Raw genomic sequence first — 23,573 nt, 5'->3', positions numbered from 1 at the left:
TAAATTCAGGTACTTAAGAATAAATTGTGCTCCCTTGATTTGTCAAAAAAAGCATAGTGTCTGTTAGGATGTCATTTTGTACAGATTCCATTAACTGGTTACTCTTACCAGTGGTCATTCTTATTAGGACATTAAGAAAATCAACAAATATGCTGAATCTACTTGGTTACGTTAGTAACCCCAGAAGAGACAACTTGGTGAAAAGTCTTGGCAGTGATACAATTAGAAACAGATCCGAATCCCAGTTAGTATACTTAAAAGCATTAAGATCTTGACATATTTCTTTTCCATTTTATAGGTGTCCCCTTATCAGGAAATTGACATAAATTTTTTCAGACAAGATTGTCCTTAGAATACAATGCATTCATATGTAAAATCACTTAGCATTGCACCAGACACAACTCAACACAAAGTAGTAATTGTGATTACTACCTGATGGAATTCTTTAAAATGTGACTTTAGGAGGACCACAGGTATGCTTACAAGGAGTCTTCACAAGTCATAGAAAATGCATGAACTTCAAAAAGCTGTGCACCAGAAAAAGGTCCTCTTTAGTTTCATTTTCCATGAGCTTTTAAAGTACTCTCCTACAAAGAACTAAAAAGCTGCAAAGAACTTCTCTAGAAGCTTTTTTCATATAGAAAAAGAAAAAGTGAAAACCATAGATATAATTAGAAATGAATCATTGTTATTTCCTCTGTAATGAATAATCTGTAGCCTGGAACGATTTATTCTGGTTCTAGTACGTTTTTACTTTCCTTCCTAATAACACAATGCAGCATCTTCTTTATAAGACCCATATTGGGGCCGGCGCCATGGCTCAACAGGCTAATCCTCCACCTAGCAGCGCTAGCACACCGGGTTCTAGTCCCGGTCGGGGCGCCGGATTCTGTCCTGGTTGCCCCCTTTCCAGTCCAGCTCTCTGCTGTGGCCCAGGAGTGCAGTGGAGGATGGCCCAAGTCCTTGGGTCCTGCACCCCATGGGAGACCAGGAGAAGCACCTGGCTCCTGCCTTCGGATCAGTGCGGTGTGCTGGCTGCAGCGCGCCTGCCGTGGCGACCATTAGAGGGTGAACCAACAGCAGAGGAAGACCTTTCTCTGTCTCTTTCTCACTGTGCACTCTGCCTGTCAGGAAAAAAAAAAAAAAAAAAAAAAAGACCCCTATTGGAGCTTGCTGAACTTGTTCTCCTGAGTTAGCCCTCTGTATTTCTCTTTCTGTAACATTTCAAGTTGAATCACTAGGCTATGCAGTGTTCTACCCTAACTACAAAAATTCACTAGTATCCCTTTATTACTCTTTGATAAAGAACAAATTTATATAGTCATTTAAGTTCTCTTGAAACTCCGGAAGTTCCTTTTGGCCATTTCCCAATTCTTCATGATTTCTTTATGCTGAAAGTGGGAAGAGATATTTCTAGCTTTCCCTGGGCTTAAATCAGAAAAGAATAGCTGGTAAAGTGCTGACAGAAAAAAATGTTTAGGTTTTTGTCAATTTTCTTGCTTTGCATTTTTAATGTACAGATTACATTAAATTTAAAGCACTAGACTTTAAAAGTTCCAAGTGACCACTCACCCTGCAACTTTACTTTTTTAAATAGATTCTCTGTCATGCCTTTACTGTTTAATGATTACACTCTCTTTAGAGATAATTCGCTTAATAAAATTTAGCGATAGTTAACACTTTTAAGAATCTGCTAGGTTCTTTGATAAACTCTTTGCCTGTACTTAGTCATTTAGCTACTAAGTATATATGTTAATTTATAAATGAATTAAAAGTATCTGCATAATATATATGTAAACTAGATTGGTAGCAACATAAATTTTTAATTAATTTATTTTAATATTATTTAGTTATTTGCCTGCATATTTATTTTATTTGAAATAAATAAATAAATGCCCACAATGGCAGAGCTGGACAGGCCAAAGACAGGAGCCAGAAACTCAGTTCAGGTCTCCCATATGGGAGGTAGGGATCCAATTACCTGGGCCATCACCTGCTTCCTGTCAGGGTGGACATTAATAAAAAGATGGAATGAAGTAAACCTGAGATTCAATCCAGCACTCAACTATGGGAAGTGGGCATCTCAAGAAGCAGTTCAACTGCTGCACCAAACACTGACCCCAATTTTAAAAATATGTATAACATCAGGCAACAGTGCTTTACCTAACCTTACCTTCCCCAGATAATAAGTTCTTATTGTCTGAACCACTGAGCTGAAACAATTATGTGTCCTACTCTTTTTAGGTGGGAAAGTATACCTGATTGTCTGCTTCCTGTGACTGCAGTAACAAATCACTGCTAACTTAGTGGCTTAAATAAGTGAAATATATCCCAGGCAGGCATTCGAAATCAAGGTTTTAGAAGGACTGCATGCTTCCAGAAGCTCTAGAGAAAAATCTGTTCAGACTTCCTCGTTTCTGATGGCTGAAGGTGTTCTTGGTGTGTGGATGCATCCCTCCAGTCTCTGCTTCCTTCTTCACGTTGCTTTCTCCTGTTTGCAACCATATCTGATCTCCCTCTGCCTTTCTTATAAGGATACTTGTGGCTTTTAAGGTCTACTTGATAATCAGGATGATCCAATTTTTTTTAAGATTTATATTATTTATTTGAAAGAGTTACAGAGAAAGGTGGAGACAGAGAGAGAGAGAGAGAGAAAGAGAGAGTAAGAGAGAGGTTTTCTATCTACTGGGTCACTTCCCAAATGGCTGCAACAGCTGGAGCTGAGCTGATCTGAATCCAGGAACCAGAAGCTCCTTCTGGGTCTCCCACATGGGTGCAGGGGCCCAGGACATGGGCCATCCTCCACTGCTTTCCCAGGCGCATTAGCAGGAAGCTGGATCAGAAGTAGAGCTGCCAGGACTTGAACTAGAGCCCATATGGGCTGCCGGTGCTGCAGGCCAGTACTTTAACATGCTGCACCACGGTGTCAACCCCAGGATGATCCTTTGTTAAAATCTCTAATTTAGTCACGACTGCACAGACCCTTTTCCCATATAAGGTAATGTTCTCAGGTTCCTGAGATTAGAATGTAAGCGTATTTGGGAGCTATTATCTATCTTCCAAACAATGATTGATGAGTGCTATCTGCCACGGGCATCATGAGAGGGACCTGGTACCATGTGTACATGTATTTTTCATCAGTCACCTCATCTGTCATTTCCCAAAACAAATGTTAGGTTAAGTGACTTACTCATTAAAAGAATGTCAACAGGAAACACATGGCACACTAGGTTGGAGATACTGAAGAGAATATAGAGACAGGGTTCTTGTAAATTTATGGGCAGTGTTAATGAAAACTAAGATTTGTAGAAGTACCTTAGGGCTAGGAATGGCACTGGTAAGCCGAAAGGAGCAGGGGGAAGGTTATCTTGAACTTGGTAGCAGCTGTGGCATTTGATAGAGAATTGGAGAGTGGGAGGCTGGGGGTTACCCTCAACCTGAACCCAAAGGAAAGCCAGGGAGCAAGGTGCCTTGTTGTCATCAACTGTTTGATTCTTTTTCACTGAGCTATTGGCAAGGTAGGGAAGGGAACAGGAGGGACAAGTAGAAACATGCAGGCCAAGCTCACAAGTCATTAATCGTAGTAAAAGCATAGCTAAATTTTGTTTCAAAATGCACTGCGATTTCCAGAATATCAAATGAAATCAACATTGTTTATTGAATATATGCAATTTAAGGATATCTATGTAGTCATTCAGAAATTTTCAAGGTTTTTTTTTTTTAATAAGTTACAGCTAAACAGTCAAAAAAAACTTTTTTACATTGATGAGGTGAACCTCAATTTGAGACATAGAAAATACTAATACATGGAAGGATGTATGTTTGTATAAAATGCTAATACTTTGGAATACTCAATTAATAGCATGTGACAAATCATAAGCTATAGAGTGAAAGGAAAATAGAAATGTGAATGATAAATCTGAATCCAACATTTTGAAACTGAATTCAAAATTGTCCCTGCAATTTGAAATGTTAGTAAAAATGTAGTAGGCAAGGTGGTATGGGAAAATTATTTTTTTGCATAATACTTAATGTCAAGAAGTCCCTAAGTCAAAATGATCAGAAGATGTTTGAAATATGGGTTTGATTCCTCGGTTGGAGCAGAAGGGAAAGGCAGAATATAATGAATATTCTGCTCATTTGTTCATAAAATTGTATCTTTGTTATGAGCTATATATTCTACAAGGATTTGGTGATAAAAGAATGAATACAATTAATATTACTAGTTTCAAAGTAATAATTAAAGACACCATACTTTTAACAGGGAATTCTAATAAAATAGAATATATGTTATAATATTAGTGATATACATATATAAAAGCCTATTAATACCTGCCCTGGTACAAAAGCCAGAATTATAGGGGTTATAAAGAATCAGATTATGAGCACAATTATATTTGGAATATAACATATATGTTGATTTTGATAATGTATTTTGTTTTCTTTTTTGAAGAAAAAAAATGCTGTGCTGTTTACATTACTTCAAACTCAGATCATGATAAGTCACAAAAAGTAATATTAATGCTACATGTTTTTAGCAATTCTGTCACATTTTTAAAACTATAAAATATGTTCATTCCTGAGCGTTTAGAGAACAAATCTATATGGAAGCCAAACATTACAGAATAAAGCAAATAATATTAGTAATAAAGCAAACGTATTTTTTCCACATTCAAGATACCAGAGAGAAAAGCCGGTGCCAATACTGGTCACAAGAATACGGACAGAGTGAAGAATTAATAGGAAAACACACTATCATCAGAGGGACTTCTAAAAAGAAGGGTGATGAGTGAGATAAAACAATAAAAGTAAAGGCCAGAAAAAATTAACAATGAGAAAAGAACTTTGTTGACTTTGTGAATATGGTGAAAAGGAGAAATAAACAACATGGGACTTGGCAATGCTTCCAGCATAGGGTTAGGGTAGAATTGAAGGCACTTTCCTTTTTAGAATGCAGGACACCTGAATATGTTTGTACATACAGGGAAGATGCCAATAAGGAGTGAAGGTGAAGTTGCACTAAAGACAATTGTTGGTAACATGATGCTTAAAGAACAGAAGGAAATATGGCCAGCGCCATAGCTCACTAGGCTAATCCTCTGCCTTGCGGCGCCGGCACACCGGGTTCTAGTCCCGGTGGGGCACCGATCCTGTCCCGGTTGCCCCTCTTCCAGGCCAGCTCTCTGCTGTGGCCAGGGAGTGCAGTGGAGGATGGCCCAAGAAGCACCTGGCTCCTGCCATCAGATCAGCGCAGTGCGCCGGCCGCAATGCGCCTACTGCGGCGGCCATTGGAGGGTGAACCAACGGCAAAAGGAAGACCTTTCTCTCTGTCTCTCTCTCTCTCACTGTCCACTCTGCCTGTCAAAAATTAAAAAAAAAAAAAAAGAACAGAAGGAAATAATACCAAGAGTACATTTGACAAAGATACAAAGCTTTTTTTTTTTTCTTTCCAGATATATAGGCCAAAGTAAATGAAGTAAGTATTCACTAATAAATTAAAAACTAGGAGCCAGCCTTGTGGCATAGTTGGTTAATGCTAGCATCCCATATCACAGTGCAAGTTCAACTGCTGGCTGCTCTATTTCCAATTCAGCTTCTTGCTGATGTACCTGGGAGGGCAGTTAAAGATAGTTGAAGTAAATTGGGCATCTCTCACCAGTATGAGAAACCAAGATGTAGTTCCTGGCTCCTGGATTCAGCCTGTCTCAGAACTGATTTTGTGGTCATCTGGAGTGTGGACCAGCAGATAAAAAAGCTCTCTCCCACCATCTGTGTGTCACTCTGTCTTTCTAGTAAATAAAATGCATCTTTATTTTTTAATTAAACTTTTATTTAATGAATATAAATTTCCAAAGTACAGCTCATGGGTTACAATGGCTTCCCCCTCCCAAAACTTCCCTCCCACCCGCAACCCTCCCCTTTCCCGCTCCCTCTCCCCTTCCAATCACATCATGATTCATTTTCAATTCTCTTTATATACAGAAGATCAGCTTAGTATATATTAGGTAATGATTTCAACAGTTTGCCCCCATATAGCAACACATAGTGAAAAAAAAATACTGTTGGAGTACTAGTTATAGCATTAAATAACATTGTACAGCACATTAAAGACAGAAATCCTACATAATATATTTTTTAAAATTAATTAATTTTATATGCCATTTCCAATTTAACACCAGGGTTCTTTTTTTTTTTTTTTCATTTCCAATTCTCTTTATATACAGAAGATCGATTCAGTATATAATTAGTAAAGATCACATCAGTTTGTACCCACGCAGAAACACTAAGTGTAAAAATACTGTTTCAGTACTAGTTATAGCATCACTGCACATTAGATAACACATTAAGGACAGATCCCACATGGGATGTAAGTACACAGTGACTCCTGTTGCTGACTTAACAATTTGACACTCTTGTTTATGGCGTCAGTAATCTCCCTAGGCTCTAGTCATGAGTTGCCAGGGCTATGGAAGCCTTTAGAGTTCGCTGACTTTGATCTTATGCCGATACGGTCATAGTCAAAGTGGAAGTTCTCTCCTCCCTTCAGAGAAAGGTACCTCCTTCTTTGATGGCCCCATTCTTTCCACTGGGATCTCACTCACAGAGATCTTTCATTTAGGTCTTCTTCTTTTTTTTTTTTTCTTTTCCATGGTGTCTTGGCTTTCCATGCCTACAATACTCTCATGGGCTCTTCAGCCAGATCCAACTGCCTTAAGGGCTGATTCTGAGGCCAGAGTATTGTTTAGGACGCCTGCCATTATATGAGTCTGCTGTGTATCCCATTTCCCATGTTGGATCTTTCTCTCCCTTTTTGATTCTATCAGTTAGTATTAGCAGACACTTGTCTTGTTTGTGTGATCCCTTTGATTCTTAGACCTATCCAAGCCATCGAATGTGAACTGAAATTAATCACTTGGACTAGTGAGATGGCATTGGTACATGCCACCTTGATGGGATTGTATTGGAATCCCCTGGTACATTTCTAACTCCATCATTTGCGGCAAGTCAGATTGAACTCTGTAATTAACACACAATTATTTTTAGGTGTTTAAATTTTAACTGAAAAGTGATCCCTGTTAAATTTAAGAGTGGAAAAAGAGAGGGAGGAGATGTACAATAAAATGCATCTTTAAAAAGATGGTGAGCTAAGTCTCCACCTGTGGCGTCAGCATCCCATCTGGGTGCCAGTTTGTGTCCCAGCTGATCCTCTTCCAATCCAGCTATCTGCTATGACCTGGGTAAGCAGTGGAAGATGGCCCAAGTGCTTGGGCCCTTGTACCCATGTGGGAGGGCTGAGAGGGAGCTCCTGGCTCCTGGCTTCGGATTCACTTAGCTCTGATTGTTGTGGCCATTTGGTGAATGAACCAGTGGGTGGAAGACCTCACTCTGTCTCTCCCTCTCTCTGTATCTCTACCTCTGAAATAAATAGATAGCATCTTTTAAAAAAAGCAAGAAATTAAAAACTAAAATAAATCACTGTTATTTTGGAGATTCAAAATTGATTTAGGCTATATCCTCATAAATCTCTGCCTTCCTTTAACAATGTTTTAAGGTTTATGACTGCAGATGGAGAGAGTTGCCCTTCATCAAATAATGACAAAATGGAATAACAATGGAGCGGGTGGTGTCTGGTCTGATGACAGAAACACTTCACTATAGTTGTAACCAGTTGTGATGAGGCTGTGGTAAAGGTGAATGAAGCCTAACAGACACAAGGAATTAAAAGATTTATAAAGAAATCCAGTCTTCTTCCTACAATCCTACATGGGCTTGACCCCAAATGCTCTACATGTATCATCAATCTCATCTCGTATTATTATAGCCCTGGAGAAACTACAGGCACATGAGCCTTCTCAGAGCTTCCAAAATATGTCAACCTATTTCAGCTTGCTTAGCCTCAAATGCTGTTTCCTAGAATTTGCATATTTGACTTCTCAAAAATCACGTCTTGGGACACATTTCCTAGTGACCCCTATCTAAAGGAGATCTGAAACCACCATTTTATTTCCTATCACGATATCCTATTTGTTTTCTCCACATTCTGTAATATAAGTTATAGTTAATGTATCCATCTGTTTTATAATTTACTGGTTTTCTTGTTTACTGGTTGCCTCTTCCAATATAATAAAAGCTACATAAGGATAAAGATGGTACTGTAGACATTGACTCAATCATAGTCGCAGGCACACAGTGAGCATGTCTTCAATAATATATTTAAGTGAGTATATAGCTAGAGGGATAGGAAAATATAGAAAGAATGAACAGAAATTCCATGTAACAAGAGGTCTCTGGAAGGAGGGAGAAAACACAATCAAAAATAGAATTCTATAATATGTAAACTACCTAACAAAGGTCTTCCTTTTGTGTCTGAGTTAAATAATGACTAAATCTATCATATGGACACTCAGTGGATGAAGTTGCAAAATGAAGATGAGAAACTGATGATTCCAAAGGTTAGAATGTTTCTAATCTTTATTTTTGAGGTACATACACAAAAAAAAAGACCCCGAAGGTTTGAGCATTTAGTATGTTGGTTAAGATGTTTGCATCCCGTATTGAAATACCTGGATTCTATTCCCAGCTCCAGCTCCTCATTATAGATTCTTGCTAATTCAGACCCTTGGAGAAAGACATATTGTCTCGTAATTGGGTTTCCATCACCCATGTGGGAGATTCAAATGGTATTCCTGGTTCCCAGATTTGGCCTCAACACAGCCTCAGCTGTGTGTCATTTGGAAAATAAACCAGTAGATAGGAACACTGTCACTGTCTCTTTATTTGTCTTCTTAAATGAATAAAACAATAAGTAATTTTGATAATGCCATGCATGGGAAGGTAATATTATGACCACTGAACAATCTTGATGAACTTGAACTGATGAACATATTAATTCAGCTTGCCCAACTGTTATTCACCTACTTGCACAAGTAAATTATTATTTATTCTAGACATGAATGAACAGATGCAAATTTCATTTATTTTATTATCTTGGTACCATCTGTAGATTGGCTAATAGGTTCATTTCATTTTTCATCATTATGTACATCATTACCTTCTTTGTATTCTGCCTCACCATCACCCTCACTATCTCTAAGGTCAGCATGTATTTCAAGCATTAACAAATCTGACTTGTGTTAAGTGCACTTTTTTATGTCTGTACTAATTATCTCTCTTTTCTTTTCCTCTATACCCATTTTTATCTCCTTATCCTTGATACAATAAGATTTTCCCAGTTTTCAGCTGGAGGTTATCGAATTAATGGTCCATACACATAATGAAACAGTAAAGGTTTGGCTGAAGTTAACATTTTTTCAACAAAATAGCCCATAGCTTTTCTGGTGGCCGTATTTTTTTTTCCCTTTCCTTTTTCTGAAACCACTGACCAACATGAGTGAGAAAACAAGCTGAAGTGGCAAGGTATAAATATCTAATGGCTGGGCAAAATGATCCCTTAATGTGAAAAATGGCATTGCTCACTTGTAATATTGTACAGAAATGTCTTCCCTTCAGAATGAAATAGAGATACAAATAGCATATGGCCTGAGACGAATAGCACACATGCTGCAGTGCTTTTTGTCTGTACCCTGGTAGACCCTTGGTAGCTTGACAAAATATCCTTATTCAAACTAGACATCATGACACAGAAAAGTGTTTCTGTGTTAAGAGTTTTCAGTATAGCACCTGTTACATTCTTCCCCTCTGTCCAATGAGAAAACTTCTAATTCACCTTTTTTAAACAGCAAAAAGGGAAACAAAGACATGGGATGGTTTTACTTCTATAAAAATAGATAATGTACCTGTCAAGTTGTATTTATCCCTGTGGCCTTCGCAGACAGTTGCTGGCGACAGCAGAACAGATTCCAAAATTGCTTCCATAGGCCCCACACAGAGATAAGTAACAGAGAACATAATTAATTTTAACACAAAGTAATTTATTGAAACCGAACACTCTATGATTAAAATATTGAGTTTTTTTCCCTTTCCATGCCATTCATCACACTAAATGAATCCACATTCCCTTTTCTTTATCTATTCCCCTACCCTCCAAAAAAGCCATCTGCTATTTCCTTTATGAAAAAAATAAAACCTACAATTAGTGTCTTGTTCATCTTTTCTTTCTCAAAAAAAAAAAAAAAAAAAGAGGACTATTATGCAAATACTCTGCAATTTGGTTTCAAATACTCTTTGTAGTGTGATGAGCAATTTTCCTTAATACAAACCCAGCTTTTTTGCCAGGACTTACTAATCAATTTTTTAAAAGAGAACTTTCATGCAACTTTTTTTACGCTTCTGTAATGTAATCTTTTCAAATGTATACTTAGAATGGAATTATTATTATTCCTTAAGTAGTTGGGGGAAAAACACATGATACTTTTATAATACTTTACATGTTTTAACCTGAAAAAGGCTGCAATCACCTCAAAATCTTTTTTTCTATCTTAAATTCCATCACTCTCTTTTTCTTTAGGAAATGACACATATCAAGTATTAGCCTTAGTAAATCAAAGAAATAAATTTTCTATGGCTTTTTCTCAAAGCACATTCTATGTGAGGAGAACTTCCCTGTAAACACAAGTGTGTTGTTGTTGTTGTTGTTTTTTTTTCCAGTTGTCTGCAAGAACTAAAGTATAATGGGCCAAATTCATTCAGATGGGCTCCTATGAAGTGCTTAAGTCTGTCTTCTTAATAATATGAACGTCTAGTGTGGAGTGCTATTGGAAGTGACATAAAAATTATGATTTTTTTTTCTATCATAGGAACTAACCTTTCACTAAGAATCAAAAATCCTGAGTTTTAAGATTGATTCTGCTACTGACTGGTCATATGAACTGGGGCTGTAGTCCCAATAAGCCCTCATTTCTTCATTTCAGAGTTGTGAACTACTGTGTTCTTAGGCTGCTTCATATGGTTATAAAAAGGGTCTAACACTGTTGTGTGTTATTGCTTTTGCATTGGATTACTGAGATATTTGATGCAGATATTAACATGGGCCACAGGTTCTCAAAGTTCTTATTTCCTAGTGGCTTTACCTAGAGTTCTTGTTGTAAATGGAGGCTCCTAAATTTCACTTATGGACCTGACACCCTGAGTATGGGGTCATAAAAGTTACACTCGTAATGATAAGTGCAAGTGATAGACACACACACACACACACACAGACACACACAGCTACCAAAAAAGAAACAGAATAAATTCAGTATAAGTTTAATAGATATCTAATATTTAACATAAAATTATTTCTTATTTAATATAAAATAATCAATTATGGCATTGAAACTGAATAGATGTTTCCATAGATCCAGCATGGCTTTATCTCTATAATGGATTTTAACTTTATCATCACACACTTCTTGATGTGTCTTATCATGTTGACATTTTTAATGAGTTCAGGACTGCTTTTTTGCAAAATGTGCTACAGTGTGGATTTCTCTAATTGTGGATTTCTCTAATTGTGAAATAGTGACAGAAATACTATGTAAGTGATTCTGTGTGACTTCATAAAAGCAGAATTTTATTACTATTTTAATAAGAGATGAACGTTACTTTATTTGTACATATCAAATTATAATAAAATGCATAAGCATACCATTTATGATTATGCTTGCCTCAAATTGTAGAAAAGACACTTAAAATAACTTTCTGGAGGCAAATGTTAGGGTACACAAAAACCCAGCAGATGTCCACTTTTTATCTGTATTCAGCAAAGTGATAAAGAAACTCAGACTCATTTTTCTCATTTCAATATATGAGAAAGTTGGAGTAGACAAAGTTTTATAGTCTCACCTGCCCTCAAATTTTACAAATCTATGAGGAATACATCACTTATATTTTACAGATGAAATGAATTTGAATAAAGGTAAAATTATGGAATGAAGTATCTTATTGAAATATTTATCCTATTTAAATTAACAATGAGCATCCTGAGTATAATTCTTTTTTTTTTTTTTTAATTTTTTGACAGGCAGAGTGGACAGTGAGAGAGAGAGACAGAGAGAAAGGTCTTCCTTTTTGCCGTTGGTTCACCCTCCAATGGCCGCCGCGGCAGGCGCGCTGCGGCCGGCGCACCACGCTGATCCGATGGCAGGAGCCAGGTGCTTCTCCTGGTCTCCCATGGGGTGCAGGGCCCAAGGACTTGGGCCATCCTCCACTGCACTCCCTGGCCACAGCAGAGAGCTGGACTGGAAGAGGGGCAACCGGGACAGGATCGGTGCCCCAACCGGGACTAGAACCCGGTGTGCCGGCACCGCAAGGCGGAGGATTAGCCTAGTGAGCCGCGGCGCCGGCCTCTGAGTATAATTCTTTATGTTGAAATTTTTGTATTTTACATCACTGTATCCAATTCTGTATCAATAACACCAATACCAAATAACTGAAAATTGGGTTACCTTACCCTGCTTCCAAATATCTGTATTGTTTGCATTATTGTACTCTAGAACCAATATCAAAGGTTAAAAATCCACAGTGCAAATTAGGACTAGTTTCAGTTTACTTGACAGTAAATAAGTAAAATATTATTCATATTATAAAAGAGAAATGCTATTAATTTTATAGAGAATTGTTCAATATTGGTTTCCATGTTAGTAAATGTGTGTCTTTATTTTTATTTAATTTCATTGAATTGCATAACTTTAAGGATTGAATAATGAAAACAGTGTCTATTTTAAATTTATTTCATTTAGTGAGAGTTTATCTTCAAAATGATTATCAGACTATGAATACAATTGAAGAACTATAAGTGTAAATAAAATTGAGTTGAGATGACAATATTATATATATTTTTTGTAGGAAGCTCTGATAATGGCAAGTATGGACCATCCACACCTAGTCCGGTTACTGGGTGTGTGTCTGAGCCCAACCATCCAGCTGGTTACCCAACTTATGCCCCATGGCTGCCTATTGGATTATGTTCATGAACACAAGGACAACATTGGCTCACAGCTGCTGCTTAACTGGTGTGTACAGATAGCTAAGGTAAGTGCTGACATTCACTATGTAAGTGAAATTTCTCTGGTTATTCTAATCTAGAACAGTTTAGGTACAGAAAGCATGTCAAGTCTTTCAATCAACAAAATAGCCTATTTTTGCTATATTGAAAGATACATATAGAAAGTTACTGACATACAAATGACAGATAAAATACATGCTATACAAGCATCCTTAGGTATCCATTAGAGGTAATTGTGGGAGTTCCTGGACCCCTATGGATATCAAAATTTTAGATGTTTGAGTCCTTTATATAAAACAGAGTAGTCTGAGCATTTGCATGCAGCCTGCACACATCCTATCTCTGCACTTTAAATCAGCTCTAAATTGCTTATGATGCATAATAAACCGTAAGTACTCTGTAAGTATTGTAATATTGTATTTTTAGGTGATAATGACAACAAAGTAGTCTGTACAAGTTCAGCAAAGATGCATATTTTTTTCAAGGATTTTAAATCCACAGTTGGTTGAAGCCCTAGAAGTAGAACCATGTAGATACAGAAGTCAGCTGTACTTAGAAGTTTTTGGATTATGGTACTTTGCCATTGAAGCTGTAGTGACCAGAGGCCAAAACACGTAGCTTACTAGTCAGAGAGGAAAATGCCTTTATTGGATTTCTTGACTTTTTCTTCATTTTAGTATAGTCTGGTTAACAAGCAAAACCAATAAAAAAGAAGGTTGAATTCTTAATCGTTGCATTTTTAGATGATTTTGGTACAATACCCTGTGTGCTTAACTCTTACTATTACAAATGGTCAAAGTATAAACATTTCCCTAGACATTTCAATGTTTTCCATTCATTTTTAATGATTGGGCTTTGGGTATGACACAGGATTCATACATGCAACACACATGAGACTAGTGGCCTGGTGCAATGGGGGAGATGGCTCTGTGGTGATACAGAAAACATCGAATTTCCTCTCAGGCACTGTGGCTTGAGGAGTATTACCAGGGTTATCTGATATTCCCATTTTTCAAGAGGGATAGAATTATGGATTTTTGTGTGAATTCTCCCAACTTAACTCTTAGCTCAAACTTTTGAAGCACTGGGGGCTCAAAATAGAATCCATGTTTTGTAGCCCATCATTGTGTAACCTCTGAAAAACGTTCTTTACATTCAAAGATACCATTTATGATTACATGCTCTGAGAATATTTCTGAAAATTTTCTCTTCAAAGATAAATAGGCTGTAATTAGTTTTAATTTGCTATATCTGCTGTTCATTCAATCAATATGTGATCTGACATTTTACACATTCTATTGATAATTTTCACCTTTACATTTGTATAACATAAGTTTCAAAATGTTTACCCAGTTGTTTGGTCCTATTTACTTTTATAATCTCTTACTGAGTAAAAGTATGTTGTCACAAAGAGAAATTTCATGTTCATCTTAAAATGTAAACCCAAAAAATTACTTAAGGGATAGTCCCAGTGTAGTTCTATATCCTGTACATCTTAATTTAATTTCCTTGTGGACTCTGTATTATGATTTTGTGAATATTATGTGACAAACTCTCAACTGTGAATATTCTTTATAGTTATTAAATTTGAAATATAACTGTTCAAAGGCTGATTTATTTTATCTGAGAACTTCTATAATTTATAAGGTGAGCTAAACATGCAATAGGAATTTTAAAGTCATCTTAGTACTGAAACTAAAAACAAAGCTAAACTTCAAAGTTCTTAGCTATCTGTGTATTCTGTTATTTCCTTCACAATTAGGTTTTGTCCTTATGGATTATGACATTAATATATCATTTATGCAGCACTCTATATGCTAATTATAGAAACTTTTGAATGTATTGAATAATCACCTTGTTTTGCACCATTTTACCTTGAAAATGCCATCCTCTCTGTTTAGAAGTCTTTTGCCACAGTTCCTTATTGTAAACTTTATTTATTTATTTGAGGGGCAGAAAGAAGAGACAGCTTCCTTCTGCTAGTTCATTCTCCAAATAACAACTGAGGCTGTGACAGGCCCAAGCCAGGATCTGGGAATTTAATCTAGGTCTCCTAATTGGCAGGGACCCAATCAATTGAGTTATTGCTGTTGCATTAACAAAAAGCTCATGTAAGGAGCCAGAGCTGGGGATGGAACCCAAGTTTTGCAATATAGGATGCTGGTATTTCAACTTAACCTTGACCATTATGTCAAATGCCTGCCCCCAATAGCTTCTTGATTCACATAACCTGGCCTTCTTCATCTAATAGCACTAACTGGACTTTTCCCCTTTAGAGAGCCTTCCCTAGTCAATCCTTCTCCCCAGGCAGATGTAACCTCTTCTACTTCTGTATTAACTTTGATAGTTAACATCTTGAGCACACTTTTATTATTTAAATTCACACAATGTGAATCTTGCATTTTACATCTTGCTGACTGTAAAGCAAATTTACAAGTAATTCCTCAACAAATGTGTATGGACATCTACCATATACCTGAATCTATGCTGATGGGGGATAGAAAAGGGTAAACAATATCCACATGAGCCTGTTTCTCTCTGTACACCGTAATGAAAACAACTAATTATAGAATTAAATACTCTGGTTTGGAATTTGAAGAAATTAAATTATAGCGCAGAACTAAGAAGAGAATCCACTAAGTGGGAGAAAACTTTGGCTATAAATGTCTATTTAAGCAAAGGACAGGTCACAGAGGCCAATACCAATATGGGGACCATGAAATTTATTATCCAAGTGGGACAGATTTATTAGTTATGCCATGGATATCCCAATAGAACATGGTTTTGGTAATCCAGTTTAGCATAAAAAGTTTGGGTTTTTATCAAAAGTGCAATAAGAATTTGTTAAGGGGCCTGACACTGTGATATAGCAGATAAAACTGCCACCTGAGATGCCAGCATTGCATATGGACATTAGTCCAAATCACAGCTGATCCACTTCTGATCCAGCTCCTTGCTAATGTGCCTAGGAAAGTAGCAGAAATGCTCATTGATAGCCTGGGCTGGACCAAGTCCAAACCAGGAGCTAGGAACTCACTCCAGGGCTCCCACACCGGGACCCAAGTACTTGAATCATCATCAGCTACTTCCCAGGCTGTGCACTAGCAGGAAGCTGAATTCAGCTGAGCCTGAATTCAAACCAAGGTATTCCAGTATGGGATGTGGACATCTCAGCTGGCGGCTTAACTGCCATGCCACATACCTACTCCTTTATTCCATTTTTCTGTGAACATTTTGAAGTATCTGTGTATCTCCCCAGTTTATACAGGATGAGAATATAAAGTGTGAAAGGACACACTGATAATGTTGATGCACCTGGTTTCCAAAACAGGTAACTCTGACTCCTCAACAAAGTCTCTAAACTCTGCACTGTTTCCTTTCCATACATCTGCATATCACTGCAGCTGCAAGTGGCTTCCTTTCTTTCCACAGATTTCTAGATTTGAGGAGTAGAGAGAAGCATGGCATTTTATCTCTAGTTATGTCACATCATCAGTGCCATAAAAGAAAAAAAATCAATCTTTAATAATATTTTGTATTATCTTCATGAGAACATGAATGATGGAGGAATTGTTTCTATTGTTCTAGAAACTATGAAACAAGCTCAAAACCATTCTGTAAACTGCCATGCGTCATACGTACTAATCACAGTGATACTAAAAATTAAGAATTTAAAAGATTTAATTTGCACTGGTTTGTGTCAAACCCCAAGGCTCTAGAACTAGACTCCCCGGGTTCAAGTCCCATCTCAGTCACTATTAGCAGCGAGGCCTTAGAAAAGCTAGCTAATCTCATTATGTCCCTGTAATTGAAGCAATAATAGAGATTATTTCAGAGTAATCATGTAGAAAATATTTAATATTATTATATTTGTAACACACTAAGAACATTGCTTAGTATAAAATGAGAATGAACACTATAGATTATTTGGATAATATCTGATATGAATAATATAAAGACACATCCATGTATAGCTAGGAAACTCCACTGAAGAAATTTTTTAAATACCTGACCTCTAAACCCCAGTTATAAAAGATTTAGCATCTGTTCTTTTTTTTTTTTTTTTACATGCAGAGTGGACAGTGAGAGAGACAGAGAGAAAGGTCTTCCTTTTGCCATTGGTTCACCCTCCAATGGCCGCTGCAGCCGGCGCGCTGTGGCCAGTGCACCACGCTGATCTGAAGCCAGGAGCCAGGTGCTTCTCCTGGTCTCCCATGTGGGTGCAGGGCCCAAGCACCTGGGCCATCCTCCACTGCACTCCCAGGCCACAGCAGAGAGCTGGCCTGGAAGAGGGGCAACCAGGACAGAATCCGGTGCCCTGACCAGGACTAGAACCTGGTGTGCCGGCGCCACAGGCAGAGGATTAGCCTATTGAGCCACGGGGCCGGCCCAGCATCTGTTCTTAGGCCATGATGGTCAGGAGGCAGGAGGAAATCTCACATTTAATATTTAATATATTTAATCTTTGGAAGAAAGAACTTGGAATCTCCCATCTTCGTTGTGCTTTCCACTCATTTTTCTAAGATCTTGTTCTACTTGTGCTCATAACCTAGCTTCTAATTTTCATGTTAGAATATTAGGTTATTGGAGCTGGCACTGTGTCACTGTGGGAGACGTGGATGAAGCTCTTGGCTGCTGGGTTTGGGCCTGCACATCCCCAGTCATTGTGGCTACTTGGGGAGTGAACCAGCAGATGGAAGATCTCTTTCTCTCCCTCTCTCTCTGTAATTCTGCCTTTAAAATAAGTAAATAAATCTTTTTTAAAAAATTAGATTATTTTTAATATTGATAAACATTATCAGTGAGCTGATGAGGGCGTAATTCTTAGTCAGCAGTCCTTTAATGAAGAAGAGCAAAGAGGAAATTCTGACATTTCAGTCTCAAGTTTGGAAGGTATATATTGGTTTGATTTCCTATTACTACACTAAGTTTACTCCCTGACTCTTAGGAAAAATATTATTTATACATTCTTGTTTTTGCTGTCACTGTATTTTTAAAACCCAAAAACCTAGTATGTAGGCCACTATTTGTTTTTTCAAAATCCCAAAACCTCCTTCAGAGCCTTCCTGACCTATTTTACTTGTCAGATTTTCTTCTGGTGCCATAATTGATTTGCAGTTTAATTCAAGTATAGGATTCCCAGGGATTTAAAAACTTATATAATTTATTTATTTTATTTGTTTTAAAAGAGAGAGAGATGCAGAGACACAGAGATCTTCCATACCTTGATTCAGTCCCTGGGCCTGCAAAAGCCTGTGCTGAATCAGAACAAAGCATGAGCCTGGAACTCAATGTGGATCTCCCAGAGTGCCAGCTGCCAGGGACCCAAGTGCTTGAGCCTCACCCCTGCCTCTCAGGGTGTGTGTTAGCAAGAAGCTAGAAGGGAAGTGGAGCTGGGACTCAAATCCAGGTCCTCCAAAATAGAATGCTGATGTCTCAAACAGAATCTTAACAGCTGCAACAAATCCCGCCACACCATCCTCAGCTTTATTGGTAGTTTGCCATTTAATCCAGTTGAATTAATCCAGTTGATAAAGATATGTCAGTGTCCCACTGTATCCTTCAAGATTACCTATAGATTTCCTGATTAAGCTGTAAACTGACCCAAACTTAAAGTTCTTTCATAAGGAAATTGAAATAGGAATAGCTCCATATTTTAAAGAATTATAATTAACCTATTTAACTAAAATATTCAGATTAGTGATTTTTTTCACAAATAGTAATAGCTCAGTAATATTTTTGCAAGTAGATTGATTTGACATATATATTTGCTGAGAAAACTTGTATTGCCTTAAGGGTCAACAGGATTTTTAGGTCAGTTTAATAGATTTTCTCAGTTAACATTGTTTTATTCCTTCCCTGCTTCACCTTGTTAATTCACAAATTATTTTTCTTGTCCATATCCTATTTTTAATTGGAACTTGCAAAAATTGATTTTTTTTTTTTTGGCCATGGAAAGGTGTCTATGCACCTTATTTTTCTTTGCCATTGGTGGAAGTGTGGGATTTGTTTAAAAAGTAAGGGAAAAGACTACCTTCTCTCATTCCAAAAATGTAGTTGACAATGATTGGAAGGAAAGCATTTTCCTGTATTAAAGAACAAATTCCTCTTGTGTATACAGATGTGATGTCTTCCTTAAACTTTGACTTGGTTACATGAGCAGAACCTTCATTGAGTGTCTTTCTTTACTACTTTAAATATTCTTTTAGCCAGCCCTACACAGAGTAACAGGAAGCTTTCATTTCCCATTTGATACAGCCATTTCCTTTTGTATGAATGAAAGTGAGAATAAAATCTGAGTGGTGCCTGGTAAATGCATGAGTTATTTTTTGTGAAGACCAGACTCCATGGGTAGGTATGGACTCAGTCATGCGCAGAGCACTAGTAACATAAGAGAAAAGAGAAAATTGCATTTATTTTTATATTTAATAAGATGATAAAGATTTTTAGGACTTTTTAGAAGTGTGTGAATACCAACTGATTAAATGGATTCCTTGGGTATGTTTTGGATCAGAGAAATGCTTATGTTTTATAAAGGCAAGAAGAAGATTAATATTGAAATTAGAAGTCATACTATTAGAAGCATGGGTAAACTTTGTTAAATAACATTTCAAAATTAAAATTAAAATGAAATTATTTTGTAGTCTACTAATTTCTGGAAGAAACAAGAATGACAAATATTGCTTATAATTTTACTAGTTATTTAAATTTGAATTGCATGCACTGATGGATTGTCACTGGATCTTTTTAGAACATTTAATTATTTGAGAGAGATAGACAGATGTGTTTTTATCTGCTGGTTCACTCCCCCAAATGCCCACAGTGGATCCTCACTGGGGCAAAGCTATGAACTAGGAACTCAAACCAGGACTCCCATCTGGGTGACTGGAACCCAATCTCTGAGCCATCATTGTCGAATCCCAGGTCTGCAAGGTCAGGAAGCTGGGATTACTATGGGCAGAGCCCAGACAAATCAAGCTACTCCCATGTGGGACACAGATGTCTTCACCGTTGTCTTAACCACCAGGCCAAATGCCCACCTGATCACTGGACCTTTTGAGAAAGTCAGTGGTGTTAGTCACTCAGGATAAATATTTTCAGTGACTCTCACAGAGTCATAATGCAAACTAACATAAGAATAAGGAACTAAACTAAAAAACATGGATAAGTCCTTAAGTACTTCCTAGAGATGCAGTGTGTAAATTTTTTCACTGGATAGCATAATCAGTGAATATTTGCAGAATCTGTACATTTCTTTTCTATGTATTTTATTTATTTATTTATTTATATTTTTAAAGATTTGTTTATTTACTTGAAAGGCAGAGTTACAGAGACATAGAGGTAGAGGTAGAGAGAGAGAGAGAGAGAGAGAGAGGTCTTCCATCCGCTGGTTCACTCCCCAGATGGCCACAATGGTCAGAGCTGAGCCAATCTGAAGCCAGGAGCCAGTAGCCTGTTCTGGGTCCCCCTTGTGGGCACAGGGACCCGAGGACTTGGGCCATCTTCTACTGCTTTCCCAGGCCATAGCAGAGAGCTAGACCAGAAGAGGAGCAGCTGAGACATGAACTTGTTTCCATATGGGATGCTGGCACTGCAGACGGCAGCTTTACCTGCTTTGCTAGGGTGCCAGCCCCTATCTATTTATTTTGACAATTTTAAGAATATAATGATATTCCTTCCTCCATGCTTCCCTACCTCTCTCTTTTGCTTCCTTTCTCTCCTCTCCATTTTCCTCACCTCCTCTTCCCTGCCATCCCCTCCTTCCTCTCCTTCCTCCTCTTCTTCCTTCTCTCCTTCCTTCCTTCCCTGCCCTCCTCTCCCCTCCCTCGCTTTCTCCCTCCCTCCCTCCTTCCTTCCTTTGTTTCTTTTTTCCTTTTATTTGTCTTTGAAATAACATATTTTAATTTTTTTTGTCTTTCCAATGATAGATTTTTTTTTAAACTTTTATTTAGTAAATATAATTTTCCAAAGTACAGTTTATGGATTACAATGGCTTCCCCCCAATAACTTCCCTCCCACCCACACCCCTCCCATATCCCGCTCCCTCTCCCATTCCATTCACATCAAGATTCATTTTCAATTCTCTTTATATACAGAAGATCAATTTAGTATATATTAAGTAAAGATTTCATCAGTTTGTACCCACACAGAACATAAAGTGTAAAATACTGTCTCAGTACTAGTTATAGCATTACTTCACATTGAACACATTAAGGACAGAGATCCCACATAAGGAGTGAGTACACAGTGACTCCTGTTGCTGACTTAACAGTTTGACACTCTTGTTTATGGCGTCAGAAATCTCCCTAGGCTCTAGTCATGAGTTTCCAAGGCTATGGAAGCCTCTTGAGTTCATTGACTTCGATCTTATTTAGACAAGGTCATAGTCAAAGTGGAAGTTCTCTCCTCCCTTCAGAGAAAGGTACCTCCTTCTTTGATGGCCCGTTCTTTCTACTGGGATCTCACTTGCAGAGACCTTTCATTTAGGTTTTGTTTGTTTGTTTGTTTGTTTTTGCCAGAGTGTCTTGGCTTTCCATGCCTAAAATACTCTCATGGGCTCTTGAGCCAGATCTGAATGCCTTAAGGGCTGATTCTGAGGCCAGAGTGCTGTTTAGGACATCTGCCATTCTACGAGTCTGCTGTGTATTCCACTTCCCATGTTGGATCGTTCTCTCCCTTTTTGATTCTATCAGTTAGTATTAGCAGACACTAGTCTTGTTTGTGTGATCCCTTTGACTCTTAGACCTATCAGTGTGATCAATTGTGAATTGAAATTGATCACTTGGACTAGTGAGATGGCATTGGTAATGCAATCTTGATGGGATTTTAATTTACATTGCAAACAAAGGCTTAACGTGCAATTATACAACTTGCAAATTATTGTTTCCCTGCCTTTTTTATTGGATTGTGTGTTTTACTGCTTTTAGATCTAACGTCAATGGGTAATCTGTTGGGTGGCTCTGGGATTTTCACTGGACTGTGTTAGGCTTTGCAGAGGGTGGGGGATAGGTGGAATGGCTCTCTCTATGGTGAACTTGGCCTAAGTGACCAGGACAGGGTCCTACTTCATGTAATTCACCTTGTCCACACAGAGTAAGTTCCTACAAACCCTTTTCTTATGTTGCTCAGTGCCCCAGAGCCTGGGACTCCATCCATGCACTATCTCATGCAAGGCCTAGCTCTGCTCTGGGTACAGAGTAAGAGTAGGAACAGGGGTTTCCCCACCCCACCCCACCCCCAAGTCCCTTCTGGAACCCCCACCAGTGAGTCCGCTTCCCTCTTCAGTCTTGGAGAACCGAATTTTCCTCCATGTTGTGGTGTTCAGCCTCTTCTACTAGTCCAGCATGTGAAAGTTCCATCATGTCCACTTCTAGAAAAAATAAGTTAGTTTCTCAAATGACACAATATTAGTAAGGCTGATCTATTGAGTGCTGGTGCTTCAGAATGGCAATTTCATTTAATTTTATTTTTAAAAATTATTTATGGGCCAGTATAGGATATAGTGCCGACATCCCATGTGGACACAAGTTCAAATACCAGCTGTTCCACTTCCAATACAGCTCCCTGCTAATGTGCCTGGGAAGCAATGGAGGATGGCCCAAGTACTTGAGTCCTTGCACCCACATGGGAGACCCCTATGAAGCTCCTGGCTCCTGGCTTCAGCGTGGCCCAGTCCGAGCCGTCCTGGCCATTTGGGGAGTGAACCAGTGGATGGAAGATCTCTCTCCTTCTTTCTCTGTATCTCTGCCTTTGAAATAAATAAATCTTTTTAAAAATTTATTTATTTGTGTTCTAAAAGTTAGAAAGACAAGAGATTTCCCATTGCTGATTTATCCCAAAAATGCTCACAACATCTGGGGCTAGACCAAAGCCAGGATCCAAGAACCCAGTTTGGATCTCCAACTTGGTTGGCAGGAACCCAACCATATGAACCTGTTGCCTCCCAGGGTACACATTAGCAAGAAGCTGGAATCAGAGCAGTCAGGACTGGAATCCAGGTACTCCAATATGTAATATGTATGTTGCAAGCAGCACTATATCCAATGCCCACCCCTGGAATTGTAATTTTAGGTTCTACAGTACAAAAAATTCTTAAAAGTTCATTTTAGATAGCCAGACAGACTAGAAACACGTGGGCTTTCATGTTCATTCCAAACCAGCAAACTGAAACACAACTGCTATCTTAATAAGGTGTTTTACTGTGTACACAAAAGGAAAGGAAAGCAATAGAAAGTTGGCATATCTTTCAGTCTGTCTCTCAGTCTCCTTCACATTCTTTACTTCTGCTTTTCAAGTACATAAATACAATTTTTAAAAAAGAAAAAAGGATGCTGGCACCGTGGCTCACTAGGCTAATCCTGCGCCTGTGGTGCCAGCACCCTGGGTGCTAGGCCCGGTTGGGGTGCTGGATTCTATCCTGGTTGCTCCTCTTCCAGTCCTGCTCTCTGCTGTGGCCTGGGAAGACAGTGGAGGATGGCCCAAGTGCTTGGGCCCTGCACCCACATGGGGGACTAGAAGGAAGCACCTGGCTCCTGGCTTTCTATCAGCACAGCGCCCGCCGTAGCGGCCATTTGGGGGATGAACCAACGGATGGAAGACCTTTCTCTCTGTCTCTCTCTCACTGTCT

At 38.2% G+C, this 23,573-nt stretch overlaps 1 protein-coding gene across 1 annotated transcript in view; it reads left to right on the top strand.

Moving 5' to 3' along the window:
* Positions 1-23,573, top strand: part of ERBB4 (erb-b2 receptor tyrosine kinase 4) — an 812,545-nt gene that overhangs the window by 618,739 nt on the left and 170,233 nt on the right. Inside the window, exon 20 of the mRNA XM_062197030.1 lies at positions 12,787-12,972. Within this exon, the coding sequence (XP_062053014.1) occupies positions 12,787-12,972 (186 nt within the window). The remainder of the gene's footprint in view (positions 1-12,786; positions 12,973-23,573) is intronic.

Source organism: Lepus europaeus, chromosome 1 (genome assembly GCF_033115175.1).
Source record: "Lepus europaeus isolate LE1 chromosome 1, mLepTim1.pri, whole genome shotgun sequence".
NCBI classification, from domain to species: Eukaryota; Metazoa; Chordata; class Mammalia; order Lagomorpha; family Leporidae; genus Lepus; species Lepus europaeus.
The sequence above is the reverse complement of the archived record's forward strand: the minus strand, read 5'-3'. Positions and strand labels throughout refer to the sequence as shown.